At 37.1% G+C, this 26,714-nt stretch overlaps 1 protein-coding gene and 1 long non-coding RNA gene across 4 annotated transcripts in view; one reads left to right on the forward strand and one right to left on the reverse strand.

The window, feature by feature from the left end:
• Positions 1-5,261: 5,261 nt before the first annotated feature.
• Positions 5,262-7,601, reverse strand: LOC116155246 (uncharacterized). The gene is made up of 2 exons (XR_004139123.2): positions 7,462-7,601; positions 5,262-6,890 (listed from the first exon to the last, which is right to left on the reverse strand). It is a non-coding gene; the product is annotated as an uncharacterized LOC116155246 (long non-coding RNA).
• Positions 7,580-26,714, forward strand: part of MORC3 (MORC family CW-type zinc finger 3) — a 38,669-nt gene continuing 19,534 nt past the window's right edge. The window contains exons 1-9 of one of the 3 annotated variants that reach the window (XM_064475784.1): positions 7,580-7,671; positions 15,933-16,005; positions 17,793-17,925; positions 18,835-19,048; positions 19,610-19,758; positions 21,029-21,176; positions 22,822-22,950; positions 23,149-23,271; positions 26,593-26,690. In XM_064475784.1, coding sequence (XP_064331854.1) covers positions 7,633-7,671; positions 15,933-16,005; positions 17,793-17,925; positions 18,835-19,048; positions 19,610-19,758; positions 21,029-21,176; positions 22,822-22,950; positions 23,149-23,271; positions 26,593-26,690 — 1,106 coding nt within the window. In that variant the 5' untranslated portion in view covers positions 7,580-7,632. Of the gene's footprint in view, positions 7,672-8,014; positions 8,151-8,370; positions 8,622-15,932; positions 16,006-17,792; positions 17,926-18,834; positions 19,049-19,609; positions 19,759-21,028; positions 21,177-22,821; positions 22,951-23,148; positions 23,272-26,592; positions 26,691-26,714 lie in introns of those variants that run through there. The other 2 variants (XM_064475793.1, XM_064475790.1) reach the window with 2 other exon arrangements.

A 26,714-nucleotide genomic window follows, 5' to 3' on the forward strand; every position in this document is an offset into this window, starting at 1 on the left:
TGTATTCCATCATCTTCAACTGGACTTTGTGCTGTCTCTGAAGTTCAGAGCAAAGAGACCCCTTCACGCGTTTTTTGGAATGCTTATGAGGACCCTGCAGTTAGAAACCTGTCAGTTGTGATTAGAATCCAGCAAAGCAACATTTAACAGGGGTCCCCACTCCTGCATGTGAACAGACTTATCCAGAGAGCTTGCTACCTTGCAGAATGCCTAGCCTCCTCTCCAGAGAGTTTGGATCAGTAGACAGGGTAACACTGGGAATCTGTGTGTATAATAAATTGTTTTTCATGCCAGTGCTTCCCGGACCACTCGGAGAAACATGAGTTCGCAGAGCAACGCATTCACAAAGATGACAGTTCTTACATGATCGAGGAGGAAGCCCTTGAGGCTAAAGCTTGTCTGGTTCTCATCCTATACAGGTAGCTCTTTCCAAGTGGTTCTCCATCTAAATCAAGTAAGCCCACCTTTAAACCAAGGGGGGAAAGGACTTTAAAATTAGATCTGGGAAGGGAGTATGACAGTTCGTCAAAGAGTTTAAAATAGAATTACCCCTCTGATCCAGCAATTCCACTAAAAACTGAAATCAAGTTCAGGAAGAGAGATTTGTACTCCCATGTTCATGGCAGCATTATCCACAATAACCAAGAGGTGGAAATAACCTGAATGTCCATCGATGGATGAATGGATAAACAGAATGTGGTATACGGTGGAATATTCAGCCTTAGAAAGGAAGGAAATTCTCACACATGGATAAATCTTGAGGACATTATGCTGAGTGAAATAAACCAGTCACAAAAGGACAACTACTAGATTCCACTTATATGAGGTACATGAAATTGTCAAATTCATAGAAAAAGGAACTAGAACAGTCGTCACCAGGGGCTGGGAGGAGGAAGGAAGGAGGGGTTAGTGTTTAATGGGGACGGAATTTCAGTTTGGGATGACGAAACATTTATGGAGATGGGTGGTGCTGATGGTCGCACAACAATGTGAATGTAATTCATGTCACTGAATTGTACACTCAGAAAGGGTTAAAATGATCAATTTTATGTTCTGTATATGATACCACAATAAAATCTTAAAACAGTGAGGACAGAGGAGATAGCCAAGGCTCCTCCTTACCTAGAGAACAAACATCTGTGCTATCCTGAGTTCCCCCCAAAATCAACCAGAGCAGATGGGGGGTGGGAAATTAAGGAGAGAAACTTGCCCCTCAATGCTTCAGCTTTAGAAAAAGCTGTTGCTTAATATTTTACTCTAAATTGAAATTGTAGTAATGACCCCGGGGGCCTCACTGGGCTTTCCAGCCTCCTTCCTAAAGGCCTCGGCCATCTCTCCTGTCTCCTCCAACCACTCAGGGCTTCTCACCTGCATTTCTTATGTATGTTCTTTCATCTGCTTGAAGCTATTTTCTCCTTCTCTTTCACCTGGCGAAGTCCTGCTCCAATCATTTGTTGGTTTACTTAGCAAATATGTAGGAGCGCATCTTTGAGATCCAAACTCCTCAGTCTTGCATCTCTCTACACTTCCTCAGGCACAGCGAGTGGCCCTACGGATGCACCTAGTAATGCAGTGGTCCATCACTGGTACAGGGCAAGGGCCCTTTTGTGGAAAAGGAAGAGCCAGCATCTTCGGTTCCTTCAGTGGCTGGCATATACAGACAGCTAGTAGGTAATTGAAAGAAGACTGCAAAGGTTGATTTATCTGTTCAAGGTGGTGCTGGAAGGAAGAAAAAGAATAGTAAATCAAATGAATGAATTTGTAGGACTAGAGAACGTAGGCTCAGGGAACAGTGTATTTTCAGCCCTAATCTTGGACTCTCCATCACTCTAAGAATCCCCTCGCTGAGGTTCCTGTGGTTTTGCTGAGCACCACTTCAGACACACGAGAGTGCTCTGCTGGGCATGCTTTCCTCTCTCTTTCCTGCTGGTCCCAGAACTGCCTGATTAGGTAGATTCAGAGCCCAACCTGCCTGAAGCATCTCTGTGAGGACTGCTATGTCTTTACTGGGCTCGCCCTTGTTTCTTACTGGACCTTTTGACAACCAAGCACTTCCATTCTGTAAGGAGAGGGAACACTGGACTCTGTGCATTAACTGTACTGCTTGGAGAGCTCTGTGTCATATTAAAGATACCACGGTAACTAATAAGCTCTTGGTTGTATATTGTTGCATGTTTTCCTTCCAATTATCTTCTGTTTGTTTCTGAATCTAAGCCAGGCTAACAATCTAAATTCCTTCAGGAAGCAAACAAGTTGTTTAATACCATTGGTGGGGTGGAGCTTGTGGCCAACTGAAGAGTATGACTGGCCTAAAGGCAATAAATATATATAATTGACCAGTTATGAGCTGGATAAAATCCCACTTCCAATAACAACAATAAGAAAATAGGGGAAAAAACATTTACAAGAGCTCCTTGAAGGTAATACTACCAAAGGAGAAAAGAAGACTTGGAGCTAAAGGAAAGATTTACTAGGTCATAAAGAGGAAGATTCAACATCATAAAGTTGTAAAGTCTAACTAAAAGAGTAAGTTCTAAGTTAAAGAGTATTGAAGAGAACTAACCTGAGATCCTTAAATATATTATAAAACTGAAATAATTGGCACCAGTGCAGGAATGGACAAGAGACCAATAAACAAAATAGGAAGTCTATCAATGGACCTCTATACCTAGAAAAATTTAGTATGTAATAAAGGTGGCACTTCAAAACCATAGAGGGAAAGATGTCTTATTCAATAAATGGTGTTGATGGGAGAGGGTAAGCCCTGTGGCAGAGCACATGCTTAGCATGCATGAGGTCCTGGGTTCAATCCTCAGAACCTCCATTAAAAAAAAGAGAAGGAAAAAAAATGGTGTTGGGATAACTGGGTAACCAACAAGGGAAAAAGCTGGGTTCATATCTCACATCTTTCACCAAAATAAATTCCAAGCAGATCAAAGATTGAAACCATGAAGAAGCCATGAAAATGCTAGAAGAAATGAAAAGATATTTACATAAACCAGCAATGAGGATGATCTTTCTTAAATGAACATAAATTCTAGAAGCCTAAGGGAAAAGTTCTATCATTGTGACTGCATAAATTGTCTTTTTAAAATTCTATGCAACAAAAGTCTTCATAAGCAAAGTAAAAGACAAATGGCAAACAGAAAAATATTTGAGACATATTACAAAGGGCTAATTTCTTCAGTACTGAAAGATCTATCAAAAGTAATAGAGAAGTGGGCAAAAGATGGGGGGAGGGACAAATTGGGAGTTTCAGATTAACTTATATAAAATAGATAACCAAAAAGGCCCTACTATATAGCACAGGGAACCATATTCAAGATCTTGTAATCACCTATATTGGAAAAGAACCTGAAAAAGAATAATTTACATATATATATACACACACACTTATAACTGAATCACTTTGCTGTACACTTGAAACACTGTAAATCAACTATACTTCAATCTTTTTAAATGAAAAAAAGTATTAGATACAGGGATTAGCAGCATATTAAAAAAAAGTGGGCAAAAATATAAACAGGGAGTTCACACACACAGACACACACACAAACAATTGGGTTTTACAAACGTAAAAAGATACCTAAACTTACAATATGAGAAAAAAGTTTAAATTGCTCTGAGAGATTATTCACTGACCATTTCGGCAGATATCAGTGGTAGCAGGAAATCAGGACTTCCCCTACACTGCTATAGGAAATAGAGATCGGTACAAGCTCTTTGGAGAAAATTGGACAGTTTCTACCAAAAGTAAAAAAAGTGGCTGTAATTTTGACCCCACAATTCTACTTCCGGAAATTTATCTGCTATACATGCATATGTGTAAAATGACTTACATACAAGTTATTGATTGTAAATATTATTGATAATAGCAAAAAGTTTGGAGACAACCTCAGTATTCATCAGTAGGAGACTGGCTAAATAGACTACAGCAATATAATGAAGTGTCATGAAGTTGTAAAACAATGTGAGGAAGCTTTCCATGTACAGCTATCGAAGGATCTCTGGGATACACTGTTTCATGTAAGTCAAGATACATAACTGTATAGGTTTGTGAAAGCAACCAGATTTCACATTGTGTTTAATTTCAATCAGAGATTTTTATTTTGTGGGACCAATGTTCTAACTCTTCTATGGAAATTTAAAATTTTTCTTTTTCTGTCTTAGTCATTTCGGGCTGCTAAAATAAAAACACCATCGATAGATTGGGTGACCTAAACAATAAATATTTATTTCTCACAGTTCTGTTAGCAGGGAAGTCCAAGATAAAAGCACCTTCCTGGTTCTTCCTGCCATGTCCTTACATAGCAGAAGGGTTGAGAGACCTCTGTAGGTCTCTGTTACGAGGACACCAATCCCATTCATGAGGGAGCCACCCTCTAGACCTAATCACCTTCCCAAAGCCCCCCCACCTCTAAATACCACCCCCTTGTGGGTTAGGATGTCAACATACGAATTTTGAGGGGAGACAAACATTCCGTACACAGCACCCCCCCAAAAGAAGATAGTTTTTACTATAAAAAACATATCAAACTCAGCTTTGACATTTTTAAAAATAAAGATTTCCAAATCAGCTTGCGTTTGTATTACACAAGCACCAGAGGGAAACAGCAGAGTATTTATGTTCCTGGAAAAGCCCCATTTATACTATCTGGTTTAAGTTTAGCCTGTACACATTCACCTCATATTTCTTACATATGAGTAAGCCTTGACAACGTAGAATTCCACAGTGTGCACAATTAGGTTAAAAAAAAATTAGAGCCTGGGAGGCAAGAATTTGTAGGTACAGTTAAGTATTTGCTTCTACACGAATAGATGGTTGTCTATTTCTATTGCTGCTCTAACAAATTACAACAATTTAATGTCTTAAAACTGCAGAAATGTATTCTCTTCCAGTTCTGGAGACCAGATGTCTGAAATGAGCTGAAACCAAGGTGTCTGCTGGGGATCATTCCCTCTGGAAACTCTAAGGGCTCTAGAATAGTTTCCTTGCCTTTTTCAGCTTCTGGAGCTGCATTCCTGGCATCCTTTGGCTCATGGCCCTTCGCCATTTTCAAAACCAGCAGCATCATAGCATCTTCAAGTCTCTAGAGAGATGCTTCCATGGCTACATAGCCTCCTGTGGCCAAACCTCCCTCCTCCTATGTCTTATATTATAAAGACACTTGTGATTGCATCTATGGCCCACCCGGATAATCCAGGCTAATCTCATCTCAAAATCAACGTTGTTCTTAGAAACAATGAAAAGTACATATATGTAAATTTTAAAAATATGTGCAGTGTATTGTATATATGTATTTACATGCAATACACTGTATATGTGCAGTCAAATTGTAACAATTCTACCTAATAAAACTGAAAAATGAAAAAAAATCAACATTGCTAAACATCACATAGCTAAGAAGTGAAGAAGTTGGATTTAGGCACAGATAGACATTGCACTATACTATTAAATTAAAAGTCTATTCTTTTTTTTTTTTTTTGACAAAGCACTCGCTAATTGAGACTCACCAGACTGATTTCGTAACTCACTAATGAGCCATAACTTATTTAATAAACAGCCACCAGACTGTAAATTCCACAAGAGTGGCAACCTCTATTTTACTCATCACTGCATCCTTAGAGCCCTCACTTTGACAGACACAAAGTAGGCTGTCAATAAACAGTTGATGAAAGAGCCTCTTACATAGCAATACAGTCTTACAGCTGGAGGAAACTAAGAAATTACCCAGTCCAGAGCATTGCAAACGGCATTAACTAACACTCTTACTTAGATGATTCACATTATGTCATTGGCCCTGTGGACAAAGAATGTCCCTGCCATATCAGTAAACAAAGGATGCTGCAGCCATCAAGTCATCAGCCACTGGCACCCCCCTCACCGCAATGTGCACCTTGAGAGGATTCAGGAGGAAGAAAACCAGGATACTGGCCCTAGGGAGTTAAGGTGCTCATCAAAAGTGCTTTCAATGAGCCTAGATTCTTGCATCTTCCCATATACAGAAAAGCACTAAATTCATTAACTTGAGATGTCTTTAATTAACAGTAGCCTTTTGATGTTCTGATTACTTGATTTTTTTGCAAAAACTTGTATATATGCTGGCTCCTCCCTTACGTCTTAGGAGCAGTCCCTCAGAGCTACCTCCGTATGTCCGCTGAATAAAACGTAATTCTCAACCTTGAGGTTGTACACTTTTTTCCAGTCAACAACTCAACAGTCAGTGGTAAGGGTGACAACAGAACAGAGGTTTTTGCTTTGTTTTGTTTACATTTCCTCATTCATTTATTCAAAATTATTTGGGCACATATAAACCTCAAATTGAAATAATTAGATAAAACAAAAATGCAAGTTGCAGAGAAGGTCTAGTTCCATATTGTAAATAATATTTAGCTTATAGTAAATCTACGGTAATGTACACCAAATTGTTTATATGTTTTGGTAAAGGGATTGGGATAAATTTTATGTTTTATATTTCTGTATTATTTGAATTTTTACAAAATGTATTACTTTTACAATTACAAAAATGCAATGGATATTTTTTAACCTTTTAATTCTTTAGCTGCAGTACCTGACAGCCTTTGACTTACTCATTTCTGTATCCTACTAACATAGCCCAACGCCCAGCTCAAAGTTGACACTGAGTAAATGTACATGACTCAATAAATTGCATGCAAGGACGGACTCTATCAGGACGAAGGATGGTAATTTTCAGGGTAAACCCCAAAAGTACAAAGTCTTCAATTCATTAATAAGGTTTCAAATCATGCTGACAATGGTGGGCATGTGATGGCTTTTTCAATGTAATTCAGGTCCAACCAGGTCAAGCACCCTGAGTGCACCTTTTTGAGTCACCAACGCCTGTGGCACCAAACTCCAGACCCTCAAGCTGCAAAAAGAAAATAAAAAGATTTGGTATTGCTAAGAGAGCTCTCCAAAATGGAGTCAGAGGCCATTGAGGAAGTTTGACTTATACATGACTCAGCCCAGATAGAATCTGACCTTTTGACCACTTATCGTCTAACACAGGCATCCAGAACATCTGTGCAATGTTCCAGAAATTACAGATACTTATCAAGCCCCTACACTAAATAACTCGTGAGAGTCTAGCCCTTAAGGACAAATATTTCCTTTTTGTATCACAGTCAATTATAATTCGTGCAAGACAACTTTAACAACCTTGTGGGTTTTGCCTTTATAATCCCCTGACTCTTTCCCTTCCCTGAACATTCTTTCTATTTCGTTGGAACCTCTGTGTCCCTATTGCAATTCCCAATACCCGAAAGAAGCTCTTTGCTCTTTAAAGCCTCAGTACTGGTTACTACTTGACAAAGCCTCCAGACCCAGTTAATGCAGCCACCCGTTTGCCCCTGCTGCGCCTCGCGCATGCGCCCTATCCCTCAGGGACGGGAGGTTCCAGCCTAGCTCTCCCGCTGTCCTAAAGCCCGGGGGGAATTTACCTTCCCTATACTCCCAATTCCACTGCGCCGAGAGGCGGAAGTAAGTGGGCGGGGCCACCCGCGCGCCCCGCCCCGGAAGTGGGCGGAACACAGAGGGCTCCACTGCGATACCCCGCCGCCTCCCAGTCGAATTGCGGCTGAGGCCGGTCCTGGCTTTGTAGCTCGCTCAAGATGGCGGCGCAGCCACCCAGCGGGATCCGCCTCAGCGCGGTGAGCAGCCGCGAGGGGTGGAGCGGGCCGTGTCCCATGAGGGCGGGCAGGCGGGCAAGCGAGGGGGGGCCGGCAGTGGGCGGTGGCGACTCGTCGGCCCGGAGCGGCGGCTTGGGCCGCGGCGGGGCCGGGGGAGGCGGCGGCCATCTCTCTCCCGACGGCGAAGCGACTGGGCGGCTGGCAGAGCTGGGCCGGGCGGCGCGGGCCGGGCTGAGTTTCCTTTCCCCGCGTTAGGTTTCTGTTTTGCCTCTGCGGTTTCGGGGCGGGCCGGGGCCACGGCCCCTCCTCCTGGCTCTCTTGACTGCCCCGCAGCTGTCGTCCGAGGGCGAGGCCTCGGCGGCCGGCCCGTCCACCCCTCGGACCGCGGGGCCCCTGACCCTAGCGGGCCTGCAGATCTGCGGGGCGTCCCGGAGCGGGAGAGAGGGCTTCTCTGCGGTCAGAAATTACCAGCAGCCTTGACCTCCTGGCGGTGGGACGGGGTAAAGCTAGATGGGACTAGTCTTCCTGTTTCTTGTAAATTCCTGCCGCTTCCCTCCAGTTAAGCCCAAATCTCGAGGTCACCGAACTCTCCTATTTCGCCTCTTGTCTCTTGGTCTCGTGTTTGTTCCGGAGCGTCTCGGGTTCCTAGAAATCCTTCAGCATGTTTTGTATCTTTGAATCTTCAGTGCGAGGGAGCGGTCACACTCCGTGAATCAAAATTTTCTCACCCTGAAATGTGGGCGTGGCCTCTCTACCTGATTGTGCTTAGAAAGTTGGCGTTGTTATGCAGAAACTTGCATCTCCTCTTGAGGAGAACTCCTGCCTAGGAATGGCTGCACCAGTCTCATTAAGTTTATCATGCCGAATGGTAGTACTGTTACTTTAAAAATGGTGCTTTGCCCTTTTACTTTAATTCGTTCAGCCAGATTCCTACCAACACCTGGTATCATCAGATTTTAACGTTTTTCCTGGTGAGTGTGACATGGTATCTGGGTTTACTTTACATTTACTTTACTTTGTGGAGTTGAAAGTTTTTCATATTTCACCCTTTTTGGTTTTGGATTTTTAAAAAATTACTTCATATCCTTTGCCCATTTTTCTGTTTCCTTTGGAGGGGACTTGATCTATGAATGTTCTTCACATATTCGGAATAAAGGCTCTTTGGTTACGTAACTGGTTTATTGAATGAGATAGTTAATACGTAGATGGAATACTGAGAGCAACTTTATTCTTTCTTACCACGGGCTTTAAACATTATTTTCTAACTCACTGGGGTGAATCTGAGCAGATTCTAACGCTTTCCATTTAGCCTCAGGTAGTGTTAAATCTGACCTTAACTACTTTGAAAGCTCTTACTCGGTTTAAAGCCTGCTCCTTCTCAGATTGGGCCAAATTCTGTCCCAGAAAACTGGTGAGGAAAAGGAGTGAACTTATTTTTTTTCCTTGCTGTTTCTGCAGTTGGATTCTCTTCTCCCTTCCCCAGCTCTTCCCAAGTTGCCGTCTCTGTCTCTTCAAGACTGAGAAAACAAAGGGAGCAAGGATAAGGGTCAAGATAGTTTTAAGAGACTAGTGTTGTTAGCTGGCTCTCTGGGTGTAGCAGCTGTCTATGTGCTATATCTGTCTTTTGTGGGTAATATGGGCTTTTTGGAATCTTATTGACAGAAATCTCCCATCTGCAGTTTATGGACTGGCATTTCCACTGGTCTTTTGCTTTAGGACAGGAGTTGGCAAACTACAGTTTATGGGCCAAATCCAACCTGCCACCTGTTTTTGTATGGCACACTATCCTTAAATGGTTGGGGGGAAAACAAATCAAAGAAAAGTATTTCGTAACGTGAAAATTCTGTGACATAGATATTTCAGTTCCCATAAATAAAGTTTCTTTGAATAAAGGCATGTTCGTTCCTTTGTTGTAGCACTCAAATGCTTGCATTAGGAGAGGACCTAGGAATTAATGAGCTTATGCATTTGTCAAAAGCCCTAGAACCTAAGGCACAAAAGGTGAACCACAATGCATGCAAATTTTAAAAAATCATTAGGAAGTCTGCGGATCCCGGAAAGGAACACAGAGTGACAGAAACTTAAATTTTTGTTTTTTGCCTCCATCTTTCTAAGTAAAATTCTGATACTGTCTTGCTGTTTCACAGAAATCCTGCTGTAGATTTAGCTGACACATACACTCTTCACCTCCTCTCAGCCTTCTAATGTGTATGTCACTTTTTTTTGGTTGAATTACTATATGATTGGTTAACACTCTTCACATTATTCACAAATGAGCCAACCAGAACTATGGTTGCATTTTCTTTGCTATATAGCTTTTTGTTTTCCCTGAAGTTACTAATCAATTTGTATTTTGTTTAGTTTTTCTCTGTACTGATCACTGTTTCATCCAAACTTTCAGAGAACTGGAAAATCTTTTCCAGGTGTATTTAAGCACACCCAATATTTTGTCAGTTTGGTTGGCTCAGTTGTAATTTGGGGACTTCCCTTTATCATTTTTGGAGGGAAGTTTCCTTCCCCTTTTTGTTCTGTCTCCATTCCACCACATATTCCGCTTTTGGGGGTTACTCCTTTGGCAGGCAACAATAAATTAGTGACTTGAGAGTGTGGGTTATGGAACCCTCCCTGGATTCAGATTCTGACTGACAACTGGATGTGTGACCTAAAGGATGAGAGTAACAGTCTTACCACCTAAGGGGTTGTTTTAAAAATTAAACCAGCAGATACATTTAAAGGTCTTATAAAGGTCCTGTGTGTGCCATAAGCACACAGTAAATATTTGCTGTTTTTGTTACTGGCAGCAGTGAATCCTTTCTGTTTTTCCAAAAACAGGTATAGCGTTCTAAGAACAGAGTTCATGGGAAGTATATTCTTATGTCTTTTCTTGGGAATATGTTTATGCTGCCCTTGCTCTTTCCTTACATATAATTTGGCTGGCTTGTAATTCTAGATTAGGAATGATTTCTCTCAGGATGTTAACGGCATGCTTGATTGTTTAATAGAGTGCTATGCTTTGTACTGGTGCTTAGGCTGGAAAATCAAGTCCTTAATATCTGGAGATTTTTCTTTTTTATTTGACAAAAATTTTCCCTCTATTTTTCTGTTCTCATTTGTTTCCTGTTTTCCTTCCCATTGCTTTTTCTTTTCTTTTCTGGGAGATATCTCCACTTGATCCCCTAGCTTTCTCTTATATATTTTATTATTGTAAACACTGTCTTATTCTCTGAATGTCTTTTTAAAATCTCTCTCAACAAAATATTTGTTCTTACCACTGGGCATATTAATCATAGTATTTTTGAAGTGTCTTTTGCTCATTGCATTGCCTCTATTTATGTTCTTTTCACTGTGTGTTGTTTTTGATTCTAATTTTACACATTCTCAAGTGTTTGGAGGTGAATAGATTTCTGCTTGTATTTCCAAGCGAGACACTAAATGTTGACCGAAAGATGTTCATACATGGGTACAGTTAGTTCTTTGGTGGGCGTCAGTGTTGGGTGATTAGGGGGAAAAAGCCAGCTGTTGTTGGGGCACCCTGTGGCAGTATCTGTTGACCCTAAAGAATGGAAGTGCTAGACTGTAAAATGAGTATGTTTGAAGTAACTTAAAACTTTTAAAGTAAATTTTTTAAAGTGGTGGAGGGTTGGAGGAAGCTATTCAGAATGGCCTGACACTGTTGTAAAAGAACCAAATAGAAATTTTAGAAATTCAGTTTTCCAGAGATGAATTCTACCTCTAGTCTCCTGCCATGGCATATATAAACCTGGCTGCTAGTTCTGGAAGCTCAGCAGAGGAAAGGAGATAGGAATATCACATTGTTCAGTTTGCTGACTTCGTTTTTATTTGTTTATTATTGTGATAAAATACACATAACATAAAGTTTACCATCATAATCATTTTTAAGTGTGCAGTTCAGTAGTGTTAAGTACATTGACACTGTTGTACAGCCAATCTCCAGAACTCTTCATCTTGCAAAATTAAAACTTGGTACCCATTAAAAAATAACTCTCCATTCCCCCTTCCCCCAGCTCCTAGCAGCCACCATTTAACCTTTTGTGAATTTGACTACTCTAGGTATATCATATAAGTGGAATTGTATGTTATTTGTCTTTCTTGATTGACATATTTCACTTAGCATAGTGTCCTCAAGGTTCATTCATATTGTAGCATGTGTCAAATTTTTCTTCCTTTTTAAGGCTGAATAATATTCCACCATATGAATACACCACATTTTGTTTATCTATCCAACACAAGTATCCATCAGTGGACGTTTGTGTTGCTTCCACTTTTGTCTATTATGAATAATGCTGCAATGAACATGGGTGTGCAAACGTCTCTTCAAGACTTGCTTTCAGTTCTTTTCAGTATATAAACAGTATATAACCAGAAGTAGACTTGTTGAATCATATGGTAATTCTATATTTAATTTTTTGAGGAGCCTCTGTATTGTTTTCCACAGTACCTACACATTTATATTCCCTCAAAGGATGCACAGGAGTTCAGTTTCTCCACAGTTTCCCTAACACTTGTTATTTTCTGGTTTTGTTGTTGTGTTTTTGTTTTTTCGGTTTTTTAAATAATAGCCATCCCATTGAGTGTGATTTGGTATCTCATTGTAGTTTTGGTTTTCATTTCCCTAATGATTAGAGATGTTGAGCATCTTTGGAGAAATATCTATCCAAAGTCTTTGCCCATTTTTTAATCGGGTTGTAGTCTTGTTGTTGAGTTGTAGTTCTTTGTATATTTGGCATATTAACCCCTTATCAGATACTTGATTTGCAGATTTTTTCCCCATTATTCTGTAAGTTGTCTTTTCACTCTGTAGATTGTGTCCTCTGATACACAGAAGTTTTAGATTTTGGTACAGTTCAATTTATTTATTTTTTCTTTTGTGTCTTGTGCTTTTGGTGTCATATTCAAGAAATTTGCCAAATCCAGTATAATGAAACTTTTCCCCTATGTTTTCTTCTGAGAGTTTTGTGGTTTGAGCTCTTATGTTTAGGTCTTTGATTCATTTTTGAGTTAGTTTTTTTGTTTATGGTATAGGGTATAGGGTAAGTGTACAGCTTCATTCTTTTTTATAAATACCCAGTTTTCCCAGCACTATGTGTTGAAAAGACTATCTTTCCCTTATTGAATGTCATTCCACCCTTGTGAAAAACCATTTGACCATGTATGAGAGGGTTTATTTCTGGACTATTTGCTGAGTTGCTTTTAACCCACCTGCTTTCAGTTGTCTCTGAGTCCGCTGCCATCAGTTTCTCCAGAGAACTTCAGTCTTAACATGGTTTGCTGAGGGTAGCTGAGGGTAAAAGATGAGTCTGGAGAATCTTAACTGCTTCTTTCAGAGACTTTCAGTCTGTCTGTTTTCATGTAACTTTTAGTACCTTTGACTTCAAAGGTGTAAAAGTCTGGGGTTGCCAACGTTCCTGGCCTGCTTGTTGGTTTTCCCATGTCCTACAGGCTTTGAATTTAGCTCTTTCCAGGCTAATAAATCAGTTATCACGGGTCTGTGCTTTCCAGTTTCTGAACTACTAAGTTTGTCTACTGTTATTACTCACTTCTTTGGTTCTTTTGGTTCTTTTGGGTTTATACCTCTTTTCCCATCATTGTAGAGTGGTTTCAGGAGGGAGTAGAGGTACACACTCTCCATGTGTTCAGGTTTTCATGTTTATAAAGTTTTATATTTAAATGATTTTTTAAAATTTGTAACTATGTGTTGAGTCTAAAAGTTCTGTTGATTCTTTAAAATAACTGTGTGGCCTTCATTGCATCTCATTTTTATGTGCTTTTTTGCTGGGGAGAATTCCTTTTTAAGTGTCTAGTTATTTCCCTAATTAGGGATTTCTATTAGGGCTGATAGTTCTTTCACCTAGTGTTTGTGGAGGGTGGAGGGGGAATCCTAATACTTATGTATCTTGTTGACTAATGTTTTCTTCTGATAGATTGTTTCCTTAAATGTTACTTTAGATTGTGTACTCAAATATTAAATTCTGACCTGGGGGAATCCTATGCAGTCTGGTCGAGGCTGTGTCTCACAGTAGTTCTGCATGTTGTATAAATTGAAACACTGAACCCAAGTGAAGGCATGCCTCTTTAAAGGACTTTATGTTAAATTTTTTTTTTTTAAACCCAGAATCCAAACAAAAACATACAAGCTTCCTGTTAGGCATAGGGCCAGTTACTTCCAAGTGCCACCTTCTCTTCTGCCAGCCATATCTTCTGTCCCTAGGCACCATTAAAATTGAACTCTTTGTATTCCAGTTAAGCACCCCACTCTGATCGCCAGTGCATTCCCATTTTCAAATCTTATTTTTGTTTTTAATTCCTTCTTGAGGCCCTTAAAGATTTTTTTATTTTTACATGAGCTCAATTGTGCTTTTAAAGGTACACTTTTTATTTAAACACATGCTTATTATGCTTATTATGTCCCAGGTGTTCTTCTGAGCATTTACAAATATGAAATTATTTAATTCTTTTAACAACTGGGTAAGCTGATACTATTATCACCCTCATTTTTACAGATGATAAAACTTGAGGCACAGAGGGTTACATTTCTTGCTCAAGATTACACTTCTAGTTAGATACTCCATAGTCTGCCTGCTATGTGTGTGTGTGTGTTGGCTGTTCAAGGGTGTTTTTCTTTCCAGCTAATTACACGTTCTAGAGATGAGACTTAAGAATAGTTGAAAATAATGCTTGTGCTTAATTATCCCAAAAGCCACTGTTTAGATTTATTATTTCCTACTGGTGCCTTCTTTGCTTTGTTCCTCTGGGACTCAGTTTGGAGTTGGTGTATAGGATGAATTCATTAAATGAATTGACATTGACATTGGAATTTATTGACATAAAATTGACATTCCTGTCCACATGTGAAATCAAAGTATTATGATATGGACCAAAATACCTCATTTCTAATTCCATACTTCACATCTAACAAATGAATAAAATAGAGGCAAACTAAGGGTTTCGAGTGTTGATTAATCATTTTCTCCCTTGGTACCAGAGATTTTTACACCCCAAGGTCATGCCCCATAGAAAGATTGAGAATCGTTGAGGAATACGACATTCTTTTTTAAATGGGGGGATGATAGTTGTGTAAGGGGAGGAATTGGGACAGGAAGATCTTCCCAAGGGCTGACCTCAGGTAAAATCTCAGATAAACGAATTTGAAAAAAGTTTTCTTGTGCAGTGTGAAGTTTTGGAAATTGATTTTCATTGTAAAAGCTCTTTGTTTTTAGAAAATCTCAATTACTTATACTCCATTATTACATAATGTATGCCATATTACATGTTTGTATACCATAGAAAGTCCAAATTACATAAACTCCAGTTTGAAGACCACTCTTCTACCGAATACCATTTCTCACATGTGTACTCTAAACACATGCTTGGGAATTGTCTAAAATCAAGGGTGAACAGAGAAAAGTAGACCTCTTTCTGACACCTTGTGGCAGCAGCTGAACAATACAAAGACAGCTGGTTCAATTTATAATCTTATCAAATTTCTAGGGCTCTTCACAGGAAACACTTAAAGTGCCTCCTTTTTCCCCTTAAATATGAGATAATCTGTTCAAAATGAACACAAAAATGTCCTCATTCCATGGAGATACTCCATATTGAAATCTTCAAGCCTCAGCCTTTTCAAACCATTCTGTACACTTTTATACATTTGATGTCTATATTACTCAGAAATTTAGTTTCCTATAGCATGAGGTTGATTGACATAGTCTTCCATACTGTATTACCATGTAAAATCAGACATAAAATGGAGATCAAGAAGTTTCGTTGCATTTGAACTGTTGTTTGACATTGTTTGAAGGCTTTATAGATATGTGATTCCACTGCCACAAGTTCAACTATAATGAAGTTGGAGAGACCATGAGAAAAGTCCATTGATTAATAAGCAAAGCTAAGTTTATTAACTCTAATGCACTAAAGGAGAAAACACCTCTTTGACAAAGTCTTAGTTTTATCTCATGGTAATTTTGAGGTCGGGCTTCCAGGGTGGATAGCATTGGGGCTGGGCACTGTATGATATGGCTCTGGACTGATAGACACAAGGAGGCAAAGGTTTTGCAGCAAATCTTGATGAGAAACTGTTTAGTTGATTTACAGCCATATCTTCCAGGAATCTAAGCTAGGTTATATCTTCCAGGTATATCCTGAGGCAAACAGCTAAGTTTTGCTTGGTCTCTGTTACTACTGAAACAGAAAGTCATTTTGGCTTCTTTTCTCAAAATTAAGACCTTAATTAATTTATGTGAATCATTGATTTGTTTCAGCTTTGCCCGAAGTTTTTACATACAAATTCTACTAGTCACACTTGGCCATTTAGTGCGGTTGCTGAATTAATAGGTATGTAAAATGATGTTTCATATCTAATCTGTTGCTTGCAAATTGAAGTTCTAAAAAGTTTTTATTGAAAAGTGTTATGCAGATGTGCTTTTTTAAAAAGCCAAATGTATCTCAGTGATAACATTGGTAAAGCTTACCTAGTGTAACAACTGTTCAAGTGGATGTCAAATTAATCACTGCTCAGCCTTCCCTATACTATTATCAAATTATTTCCCTGTACTCCTATCAAATCAAAGTATTTTAATTTGCGAAGTTCATATGGCTTTTATGTTGAAAATATTTTTATTCTGATTATAAAAGAAATAGGACTGTTGCCAGAAAGTTAGAGTTATATATTTTTTTAATAGTTGGAAAGTATTTATAATGGTGGATTCATTTTTCTGTTGTTAGTAAATAGAAGGATTAATGTTATATGTTAGATTTGTGATAATTTCTTGGTTTTTCCAATAGATAGAATGATCAAGATATAAGATTGTATTTAAAAATGTTTTAATGAACATGAGAAAAGCAAGATTGTGATCGGATTTGCATTATAGGTCATGATTTTTTCTTAATTAAATTGATATACATGAATTTTAAAATTTAAGCCTGTTTGAGAAACAGATAATAAAGGAAAACTATATCCTCAGGAATTCTTAGATATAGATTCTATATCAAAGAAGGGTCCTATGTTGGATGTGTAAGAAAAGGAAAGAAAATTTCAGGACCCTTCTTTTCTTCGATATAGCTAGATATTCTAAAGTCTCACAGCTAACGTGTGCTGTTCACATGTAAACTCTGAAGTGCACATTAAATAACGTTGCAGCTTTTCATGTTCATTCTTTTTTATGGCAACCTGGAGGAGCTCCTCAGCCTGGGATTGTTCATTCATACATAGTGCTTCTCTAGCTTTGGATTAGAGCAACTGAAAGTCATGGTGCTCTTTGTGGTGTATCAAATTTTAAGCTTTTTTTATGAAGTTAAAGTGATTGATGAAAGGTTATTTGATTTTAATTGTGGTCTTATGGAAGGATAATTTGGGAATCATTGTGTTATAATAAAGACTTCAAAATATGTCTCAAGAAGTATTTTTAGTCAGTTAGGGATATTCAGATCTTAGTTCACAAGTTGATTTTATTACTATTAGCTATTGCTGAACTTTTGTTTGTTTGTTTTTCTGTCATATATTCCTTCATACTTAACCTATTCTGAGAGAAACAAGTATGCTAGGCAAGGGTGTTAAATGTGAAGGGGTACAAAGATGAGAGAAATGTACAAGCCATCAGAAACTTTTGTTGGATTGAAAAGGGCCACAATTTGAAGAACTGTATATAGAAGGCAAACCTGCATCTGTGTACGTAGATGAGCATACTTTTTCCCCATTTATTCAGTAACCACATTGTGGACCTTCCATGTCAACTTGTAGTGCTATTGACACCCAGCTCTCAGTTTCCCTTATGATAGCTAGGCTAGTTCTTCGGGCAGAAGAAGACCTTCCTGTCTTGTTCATCTGTTTAGTGCAGTGATACTTCTTGCTTTACACTTTTTCAGTGTAGTGGGTACCAGCTTGGCTCTCTATATAACAAATGGAGGGCTTTGGATAGAATTAATTCTGTAATAGTCAATGAATGATATATGGCACAGTACAGTTTAGATTTCATGTTGTAAAGTCTTAGGAATTCCTAAACATTTCAACTTCCAAAATTTCCTTAAAACACATTGTCCTGTTTCTTGTTAAAGGATTGTTCAGAACTAACTGCTCTTCTTTAAATGCAAAATCAAAATTTCTCAAAACTTCTGGTTCCCAGATAATGCTTACGATCCTGATGTGAATGCTAAACAGATATGGATTGACAAAACAGTGATAAATGACCATATATGCCTGACATTCACTGATAATGGGAATGGTATGACCTCAGACAAATTACATAAAATGCTAAGGTATGTAAAAGTGTCACACTTGATAAAATCATTTGCTTTTACCTTGTTCAGGTGTTTCATGTGTCATACGTATTGCCTGTAGTTATCTTTTAAACATAAAATGTATACCTGGTATGCTCTATTCTCTAAGTCTTCTGTCATTTTCTACTGCTGTTAGATTATTAGGCAATCCCTGTCATTCTCATCACCCCTCCCCATGTCTGACTTACCTAAAATTCCACTGTTCCTTTAGAGTTGTAGCACATTAACATCAATTATTTATGCTTTTGTGGAATTAGTTTGAACTAATGAAACATAATACTTTGGGGAAGGGGGACTGGTAATTTTTGAATGAGTCAGAGGATGAGGAAGTAGCATAGGCATAGGCCTTGGACTCTAGAGTCACAGAACAGAATGTCAGGATGAAGCCAAATGTGCCTGAAATGGAACCTGAGATACTGGTACAGGTACAGGGTAGAAGGAGGATTTGGCAGCAGAGACCTTTCTCCTGTCCCTCAAATGCTCCTTATACTGCCAAACAGTCACATTGACTCCATCGGTAATCATAGTACAGCAGGCTTGCTGAGAATAAGAGAATCATTCACACTTAGAGGAAGAGACTTCGTGGGGTGTCATCTCAAGATCACAGGAGCCTAAATTATAATTCGGCCATTTAGCCAGGATGTGCCAGGCAATGAGCTCCTGTTCATTATGTGCAGTCCTTGCATCCCTGTGATGTGGATTTGGTTTCCTTCATTTCAGAGATGGGAAAACAGATTAAGACAGATTGATTAAAAGTAATTTACCCAAGATTATACAACTAGGAAGGATGAGGCCAGCATTCAAATTTAGGCTTGTTACTTGATATTACAGCTTTTGAATTGAAATAAATGAAGTTTATACCTATTATTTAATTTTTTTTCTTTTTAGCTTTGGCTTCAGTGACAAAGTCACCATGAATGGTCACGTCCCAGTTGGATTGTATGGGAATGGCTTCAAGTCAGGTTCTATGCGTTTGGGTAAAGATGCAATTGTTTTTACCAAAAATGGAGAAAGCATGAGCGTGGGCTTCTTGTCTCAGACCTACTTGGAAGTCATAAAAGCAGAACATGTTGTTGTCCCAATAGTGGCATTCAACAAAAACCATATCCTTTTGATTTCGAAATTGAAACTCTGAAGAAATATTATGAACCATTCCATCCTTTGCCCTCCCCTCCAGATTCTTGTTTTTCAATCACGCTTTCCATTCTAGCTCTTGTTCCTATCCACTGCCTCTGCCCTACATCTGAGGCTAAACATTTATTCTTTTCTGTTCTCTGTTGGAATTGTGCCATGGAAATCCTTAACATAAAGTGATCGCATTTTATGTTGAGCTTCCCGTAGCTCTCTTCTTCATTTCAGTCTTACCGTGGTCTATTAAGACTTAACGATCTGACTCGAAATTTTCTTCAACAACCATGAAAAGCAAGATATCTTTAGGAAAATGTCTTCTGTATAAACACATTCAAATACTGGAAATCATTAAATTAGTTAAGAATAATAATAGGCTTGCTCATATTTTATTCTTCTTGGTGTTCAGTTGAAGTCAGACTATCATTGTAAAACTTAGAAAATAGTTTAGGAAATGATTTTTCTGTTTGTGTTGGTTTCCATATTGTAATTGTGAAAAGTATGTCATTGGTCTAAGTCTTTAACTTAGGATATACGACAGATAATTAATTCGACAGAATCAAAAGCAAGCCTTGCTGCAATTCTGGAACATTCTCTGTTTTCTACGGAACAGAAATTACTGGCAGAACTCGATGCTATCATTGGTAAGAAGGGGACAAGGATCATTATTTGGAATCTCAGAAGGTAAATGTTCAGCTAATTGTTAACCATTTGGGAAGTAAAGTGCATGTGTGGGAACGACTTCGTTACATCCATCCATTGTTACACAGAGTAGAAACATCGGATGGTCCTCATTTTATGGCATAGTTAATGAAAGTAATACAGATGAGACTTCTGTGTTCCTAAGTCCTTGTGAGGATAAAATCCTTTGCAAATAAGGTTTTAAAATTTAGGATGAATGTGATATTGTGAAATCTAAGAAATATTAAACCATAGGAATAAACTACAAATAGTGATGTCTAAAATTCTTTAATTCTTGTGCTTTTCTGAGCTTCTGTATTCTTTTTCTTTTGTCTTTTTTCATTTGTCTCCCCTCCCCCCACCCCATTTTTAAAAATTTTTTGAGATAATTGTAGATTCATGTGTAGTTATAAGAAATACTAGATCTCATGTACCCTTTACCCATTTTCCCCCAGTGGTAACATCTTGGAACACTGTAGTACAGTAGTACTATTGATATTGACATTGGTACAGTCAAGATACAGGACGTTTTCGTCACTACAGAGATCCCTTTTCTGTCCATATCCACTCCTTAATCCCTGGCAACCTCTAACATGTCCATTTCTGTAACTTTGTCATTTTAAGTATATTATATAACTGGAATCATACAGTGTGAAACCTTTTGGGATTAGGTTTTTTTCATTTAGCATAATTCTCTTCAGATTCATCCAGGTTCTTGTGTTTGTTCATTTGTTTTCCTTTTTCTTGCTGAGTGATACTGCATTGTATGGATGGACCACAGTGTGTTTACCAGTCATCTGTTAAAGGATATCTGCATTGTTTACAATTTTCAGTTATTACAAATAAAGCTATAAAATATGTGCATACAGGTTTTTGTGGAAATACGATTATATTTCTAGGATAAATGCCCAAGAGTGTAAAATTGTTGGGTCACATGATAGTTGCATGTTTAGTTTTTTAAGAAACAGTCAGAAAGTGCTTCTACCACTTGACATTCCCACCAGCAGTGTGGGTGAATACACTTTTTCTGTACCTTCCTGGATTCCTTTTCTCTTCTCTTCGCTTCTTTTTTTTTCCTTTTCTTTTTTCCTTCTTTCTCTCTTTTTTTCCCCCTTGCTTTTGTTCCCCCAACTACCCTGACCATGACTCCAAGCTAATGAAAAAGTTGGATGTCAATTAACAGTAAGGTTTATATCTTTGTTAACTAATAGTTATTTGCTTGCTTATGGTGAAGTTAAAATTTAGCTCTTTTAAAAAATTATTATTTTTATAGCTACAAAAGTGCAACAGAGTTTGATTTTGATAAGGATAAATATGACATCAGGATTCCAGAAGATTTAGATGAGACAGCAGGAAAGAAAGGGTACAAGAAGCAAGAAAGGATGGACCAAATTGCCCCTGAGAGTGACTATTCCCTAAGGGTATGTATTCCACTCTCTTTGTGGGAATGAGGAAATCATCAAATAATGGAAATTATGTTACCCACTTGTGTTATAAATGCTGCCAGCAGTCTCTAAGTGAAAGTATCTCAGACATGAACCCATTTATTAAATTTGTCATGTGTGCACTGGTTGTTTTATTTACTTAGAAACCAGTTTTTTAATTGCAAAGTTATCAGGTCTAACAGTGCTTATAAAAGTTCTTTCATGATGTGGTTAATTATTTGAATTGGAAATACTAGAATCAGTATATATCCTGTGATGGCCATATTGATTAATTCAATCAAAACGTAAAGTTACTCTAGATAAAAAATTCAGAGTATGTCTCTTTTTTAAAATTTAAAATATTCTAGAATCTATACATACACACACATTAATTGCTATCTTAAAGCAATAAATTATGTATAGCCTACAAATAATGTACGTTAATATAATTTTGTGATAAATATCTCTGAGATTTGACCTTAGAGATGGGCATGTTTTTAAGATTGAAGACAGTAAGATCTCAGTGTGATAATGTTGATATGATAATAACATTGTCACTATGATGACATACACTAACTTTTCCCCTTTTTTGTGCTGAAATTTTTTCATAACTCCAAGTTGAGGATACATTTGACATTTACAAGTTTCCTAAGTAACTTCTTCTGAGATGCTAGCAATTAAGTGGCAGGTATTACTATTCCATTATATACCCCCGTTTGTTGGTGAAGTATGTCCTAGTTGTTAAGGAAATCTTGCTCAAGAATATCCAGAGGCGTCTAGAGCAGATGGTGTAGTTTTAGTATAGCATGACATAAAATGTTTTGAAATATCATTAATGAATTTTGTAAATGACAGAACCACTAATTTTGAAATCAGAAGTTAGGGGGGAAGAAAAGTAAGAGATACGTACAAATTTTAGTTTTGTGTTGAAATTTCTGTCTATCCTTATTGAGTTACTCAATTCATCTCCTTCAGAGACTTCTGATAGCTTGGAGGCAGGCACAGAAGAGCATATTTTAACATGTTTTAGGATGCAGAGTTTGGTCGAGATTCTAAAGTATCTAAACCTTCATTCATTAAGAATTAAAAACACATTTAGATGACTGCTGATTGTTACAGCTCAGCTTTGAAAAAGTGCTGTTCTGCTTAAATGTTGGTGCATTATTTATGATTTTTTTTCCTTTGGAAGCTTATAATAGTCCCTTATGTTCATATTAGATTTTGCTTATTTTTCCCCAAATAAAATTTATTGATGCTTTTAAAATTGTAATAGCAGTATATGTACTTGACAGAAGAGTCAAAATATAGTACTTTTTATTATACACAGAAACATTTTTTTAAAATTAAAATGAGATCATACCATACATGCTTGTTTTGTAAGTTTTTTTCACTTAACATAACATCTATGTAGGTCAGTAGATTGTTTTCTGCAAATCATTTTTACTGGCTCTGGTAGATTGAGTTTATTTTTAATAAAAACTATTCAGATATTAACTAATACACCTTTATAGTATTTTATTGTCTAGTTAATTGGTCCTTTATCCAAGCAAGGTTGTAGCTTTCTTTTCAAATACATGTGTATGTTGAACAAATCCACAGATAATTATTTGGAAAGGACAGATATTGTTGTGTGTCTTTGCAGGCTTACTGCAGTATATTATATCTAAAGCCAAGAATGCAGATCATCTTACGTGGACAGAAAGTGAAGACCCAGCTAGTTTCGAAGAGTCTTGCCTACATTGAACGTGATATTTATCGACCCAAATTTTTAGTATCCTTTTTATGATGCTATATAGAAATAGATGTCAATCAAGTATATTTCCCTTCCCCCTTTCTCCTTTTATCCTGATATAGAATCTAATCCTTTCTACCTTTGCCCTTTTTTAATGCAGCTTTGGACTCAAATAATGAAATAGAGTGATTTGAAGGGAGTGAGGTGGTGTGTTCAGAATTTTCCTTAACATTTAAGACTAATAAAACAGTGAGAATTACTTTTGGATTCAACTGCAGAAATAAAGATCATTATGGGATAATGATGTATCACAGAAATAGGCTCATCAAAGCTTATGAAAAAGTTGGATGTCAATTAAGGGTAAGCTTTATATCTTGAAAATGTCTGTAGCTTTTATAAAAGTTAGGATAACATGTTACTGGGCAAAATGTGTTTAAATGTCAGTGTTTTTAATAACATTGGTATGGAACCTGAACTTAAAATACTTTTATACTAATTTTTCATTTGGTCTTGAATAATCTGATGAGGAGGTCAGAATATTTTATCTCTGTTTTACAAATGAGGAAATTAGGGCTAATAAGTTTGGTAACTTGCTCCAGACCTAGCAATGAGTGTGGATCTCAGGCACAGGTGCACATCTTTTCACTACGTTTAAATAAGGATCCTTGATTATTTCGTGCTGGAATGAAATTGGTTCGTTTTAAGTAGTGTTGACTCAGTAGCCTAAGAAATAATACCAGATAGGTGATTTGCTTTCCTGGGTTAGTTCTGAATATGTTAGAGTGTTCATTCTAAACCACTCCCGTTATTGTGGGATTCAGTTTAGGATGACGAACATTGCCCACTGTATCAGTTTATCCTTTACACAGAAAGGTTTTTTTTTTTGGTATGTGTGTGTTAAGAATTTAGTGATAAATTCTGGAATTGATCTTTGTTAAAAGTTTTAAGTCTAGACATATTTTGTTTTCCAATTCTATGATTTTCATTTTCTATTCATTTTATTTCATTCTAAATTTTTTGTAGAACGATAAGTGCTCTACACAGTATAATAGTGTGGGTGTATCTTGAATATTATTCAACAGGGGTTATAACTCTGTCTTACACATTTTATGTGTTACGAGCCCAGAATATATAGCATTCTTACAAGAGTAAATAAATAGAACTCCCATATGATCCAGCAGTTCCACTTCTGGGTGTATATATCCAAAGAAAATAAAAACAGTATCCCAATGTTCATAGCAGCATTATTTACAATGGCCAAAATATGGAAGCAACCTAAGTGTCCATCAGCAGATGAATGGATAACAGTGTGGGTATGTACACACACACACACACACATACACACACATGGTGGAATATTACTTAGTCATAAAAAAGAATGAAATTTTGCCATTTGCGATTAACACAGATGGACCTGGAGGGTATTATGCTCAGTGAATTATGTCAGACAGAAAAAGACAGATACTTTTTGTTATATATATATGTAATCTGAAATAAAACAAGTAAATGAATATAACAAAATAGAAATAGACTCACAGATAAGGAGAACAAACTAGTGGTTACCAGTGGGGATGAGGTTTGGTTGAGGAATAGGGGTAGGGGATTAAGAGGTACAAACTACTATGTGTAAAATTAATAAACAATAAGGATATATTGTACAGCACAGGGATTTTATATTTTATAATATTTTGTAATAACATTAGATGGAGTACAGTCCATAAAAATATTGAATCACTGTGTTGCATACCTGAAACTAATATAATATTATAAATCAACTGTACTTCAATTAAAGAAAAATAGTAAATGAGCTTTGGGCTCTTCTTTTTAGTTGCTAATTTCAATCAAAAAATAAATCCAGAAATCTGACACCCATGATATGAGCTATCAGTAACTTTTATTTAAAGTTCTAATTTTCATTTGTAATTGGACTAGTAAATTTTGCCAGAAATACTCTATAATTAAAGTTCTGAATTTCACTGGTCATTGGAAATGCATTTTTGCTAATAGACCTTATTTTTTCAATGCTTTGAGATTCAAAAGAAACAGTGTGTCTGCTATAGAATATGAAATTTTTTTAATGAATTTGACTTCAGTAAGATACATCGCTCATTTTTCCAACCCAGTTAAATTTGCGTTATAGATAATTTCTAGTTTAAATTTGACTTTGTTATAGCCAACTTTTTTCCTTTTTTAATTGTGTGCTTAATTTACAATGTTGTTAGTTTCTGGTGTACAGCAAATGTTTCAGTTATACATATATATATAATCTGTTCTTTTTGAGATTCTTTTCCATTATAGGTGATTACAAGATATTAAATACAATTCCTTGTGCTATACCGTAGGACCTTGTTGTTTATTTTGTATGTAGTAGTGTATATTTGTTAACCCCAACTCCTAATTTATCTCTTCCCCCATCTCCATTGGTAACTATAAGTTTGTTTTCTATGTCTGTGAGTCTATTTCTGTTTTGTAAATATTGATTTTTCCAACCCAAGAAGTTCATTTGTGTCATTTTTTTAGATGCCACGTATAAGTGATACCCTATAATATTTGTCTTTCTCTGTCTGACTTACTTCATTTAGTATGATCATCTCTAGGTCTATCCATGTTGCTGCAAATGGCATTATTTCATTCCTTTTAATGGCTGAGTAATAATCCGTTTGTGTGTATGTACACCCCCACACATTTATCCATTCATGTGTTGATAGACATTTAGGTTGCTTCCGTGTCTTGGCTATTGTAAATAGTACTGCTGTGAACATTGGGGTGCATATGTGGCTTCCAAATTGTATGAAATGAAGAACCACTGATAGTTTTTAGTAGAGTAGCATTATGATTAGGTTTGTGTTTTTTTCTGTAGGTGTAGCTGTGAAAATTTTCATTTCATAAGTTAATATTTCATTTTTTCTCTTTGTATATCAGTTCAGTTACAGTTGTGAACAAAATACATGTTAATCACATGTAGATAATCAGAATATGACTATGTACTTTGAGTTCAATGTTTTAGCTAACAGATTTTAAAAATTAATTCAGCCGACCTAGGTTTTTATTTTATCACAATTTGCAACTGTATGTATAACTTCGGATAGACAACTTTAATTTTTTTAAAGAATTTCTTTTGTTTGTTTTTTATTTTGTTTTTATTTTTAATTTTTGGGGGGAGGTAATTAGGTTTATTTATTTATTTAATAGAGGTTCTGGGGTTTGAACCTAAGACCTCCTGCATGCTAAGTGTTCACTCTACCCACTGAGTGATACCCTCCCTCTGATGACTTTGATGACTTTAATTTTTATCTAGCAAACTTGTGAAATATTATGTGCCAAAGCTTCTGCTACACTGTGGATGTTGGGAAGAGTTAGTTGTGGTTTCCACTGTCTAAGAACTTGCATCCCAGTAGAGGTGGTTCTTTTTCTCTTGTACAGAATTGGGAATGATAATAACTGTCTTGAATGAATACCTAACAACAGTGGAAGTGGTTTTGGAGGAAGACTTTTATGTATTTAGGAATTACCTCCCAGAAAAGTAAATTACCTACCAGACACTGCTTTTCTAAATGCCATGAGAATCATGAGATAGAATATAGGAAAATGTTTTGTGCAGATCTTAAATCTTTGTGAAGGGGTCATTGTTTTGAGCATCATGCCTTACGTTTAAAATGCCAGTTTCATTTTATTTTTCAGGCAAACAACATGGGTGTTGGAGTAGTGGGAATTATAGACTGTTATTTCCTAAAGCCAACTCACAATAAACAAGATTTTGATTATACGAATGAATACAGGTATGTTACCTATTTAAATTATTG

The sequence above is a fragment of the Camelus dromedarius genome, chromosome 2, assembly GCF_036321535.1.
Source record: "Camelus dromedarius isolate mCamDro1 chromosome 2, mCamDro1.pat, whole genome shotgun sequence".
Lineage (NCBI taxonomy): Eukaryota > Metazoa > Chordata > Mammalia > Artiodactyla > Camelidae > Camelus > Camelus dromedarius.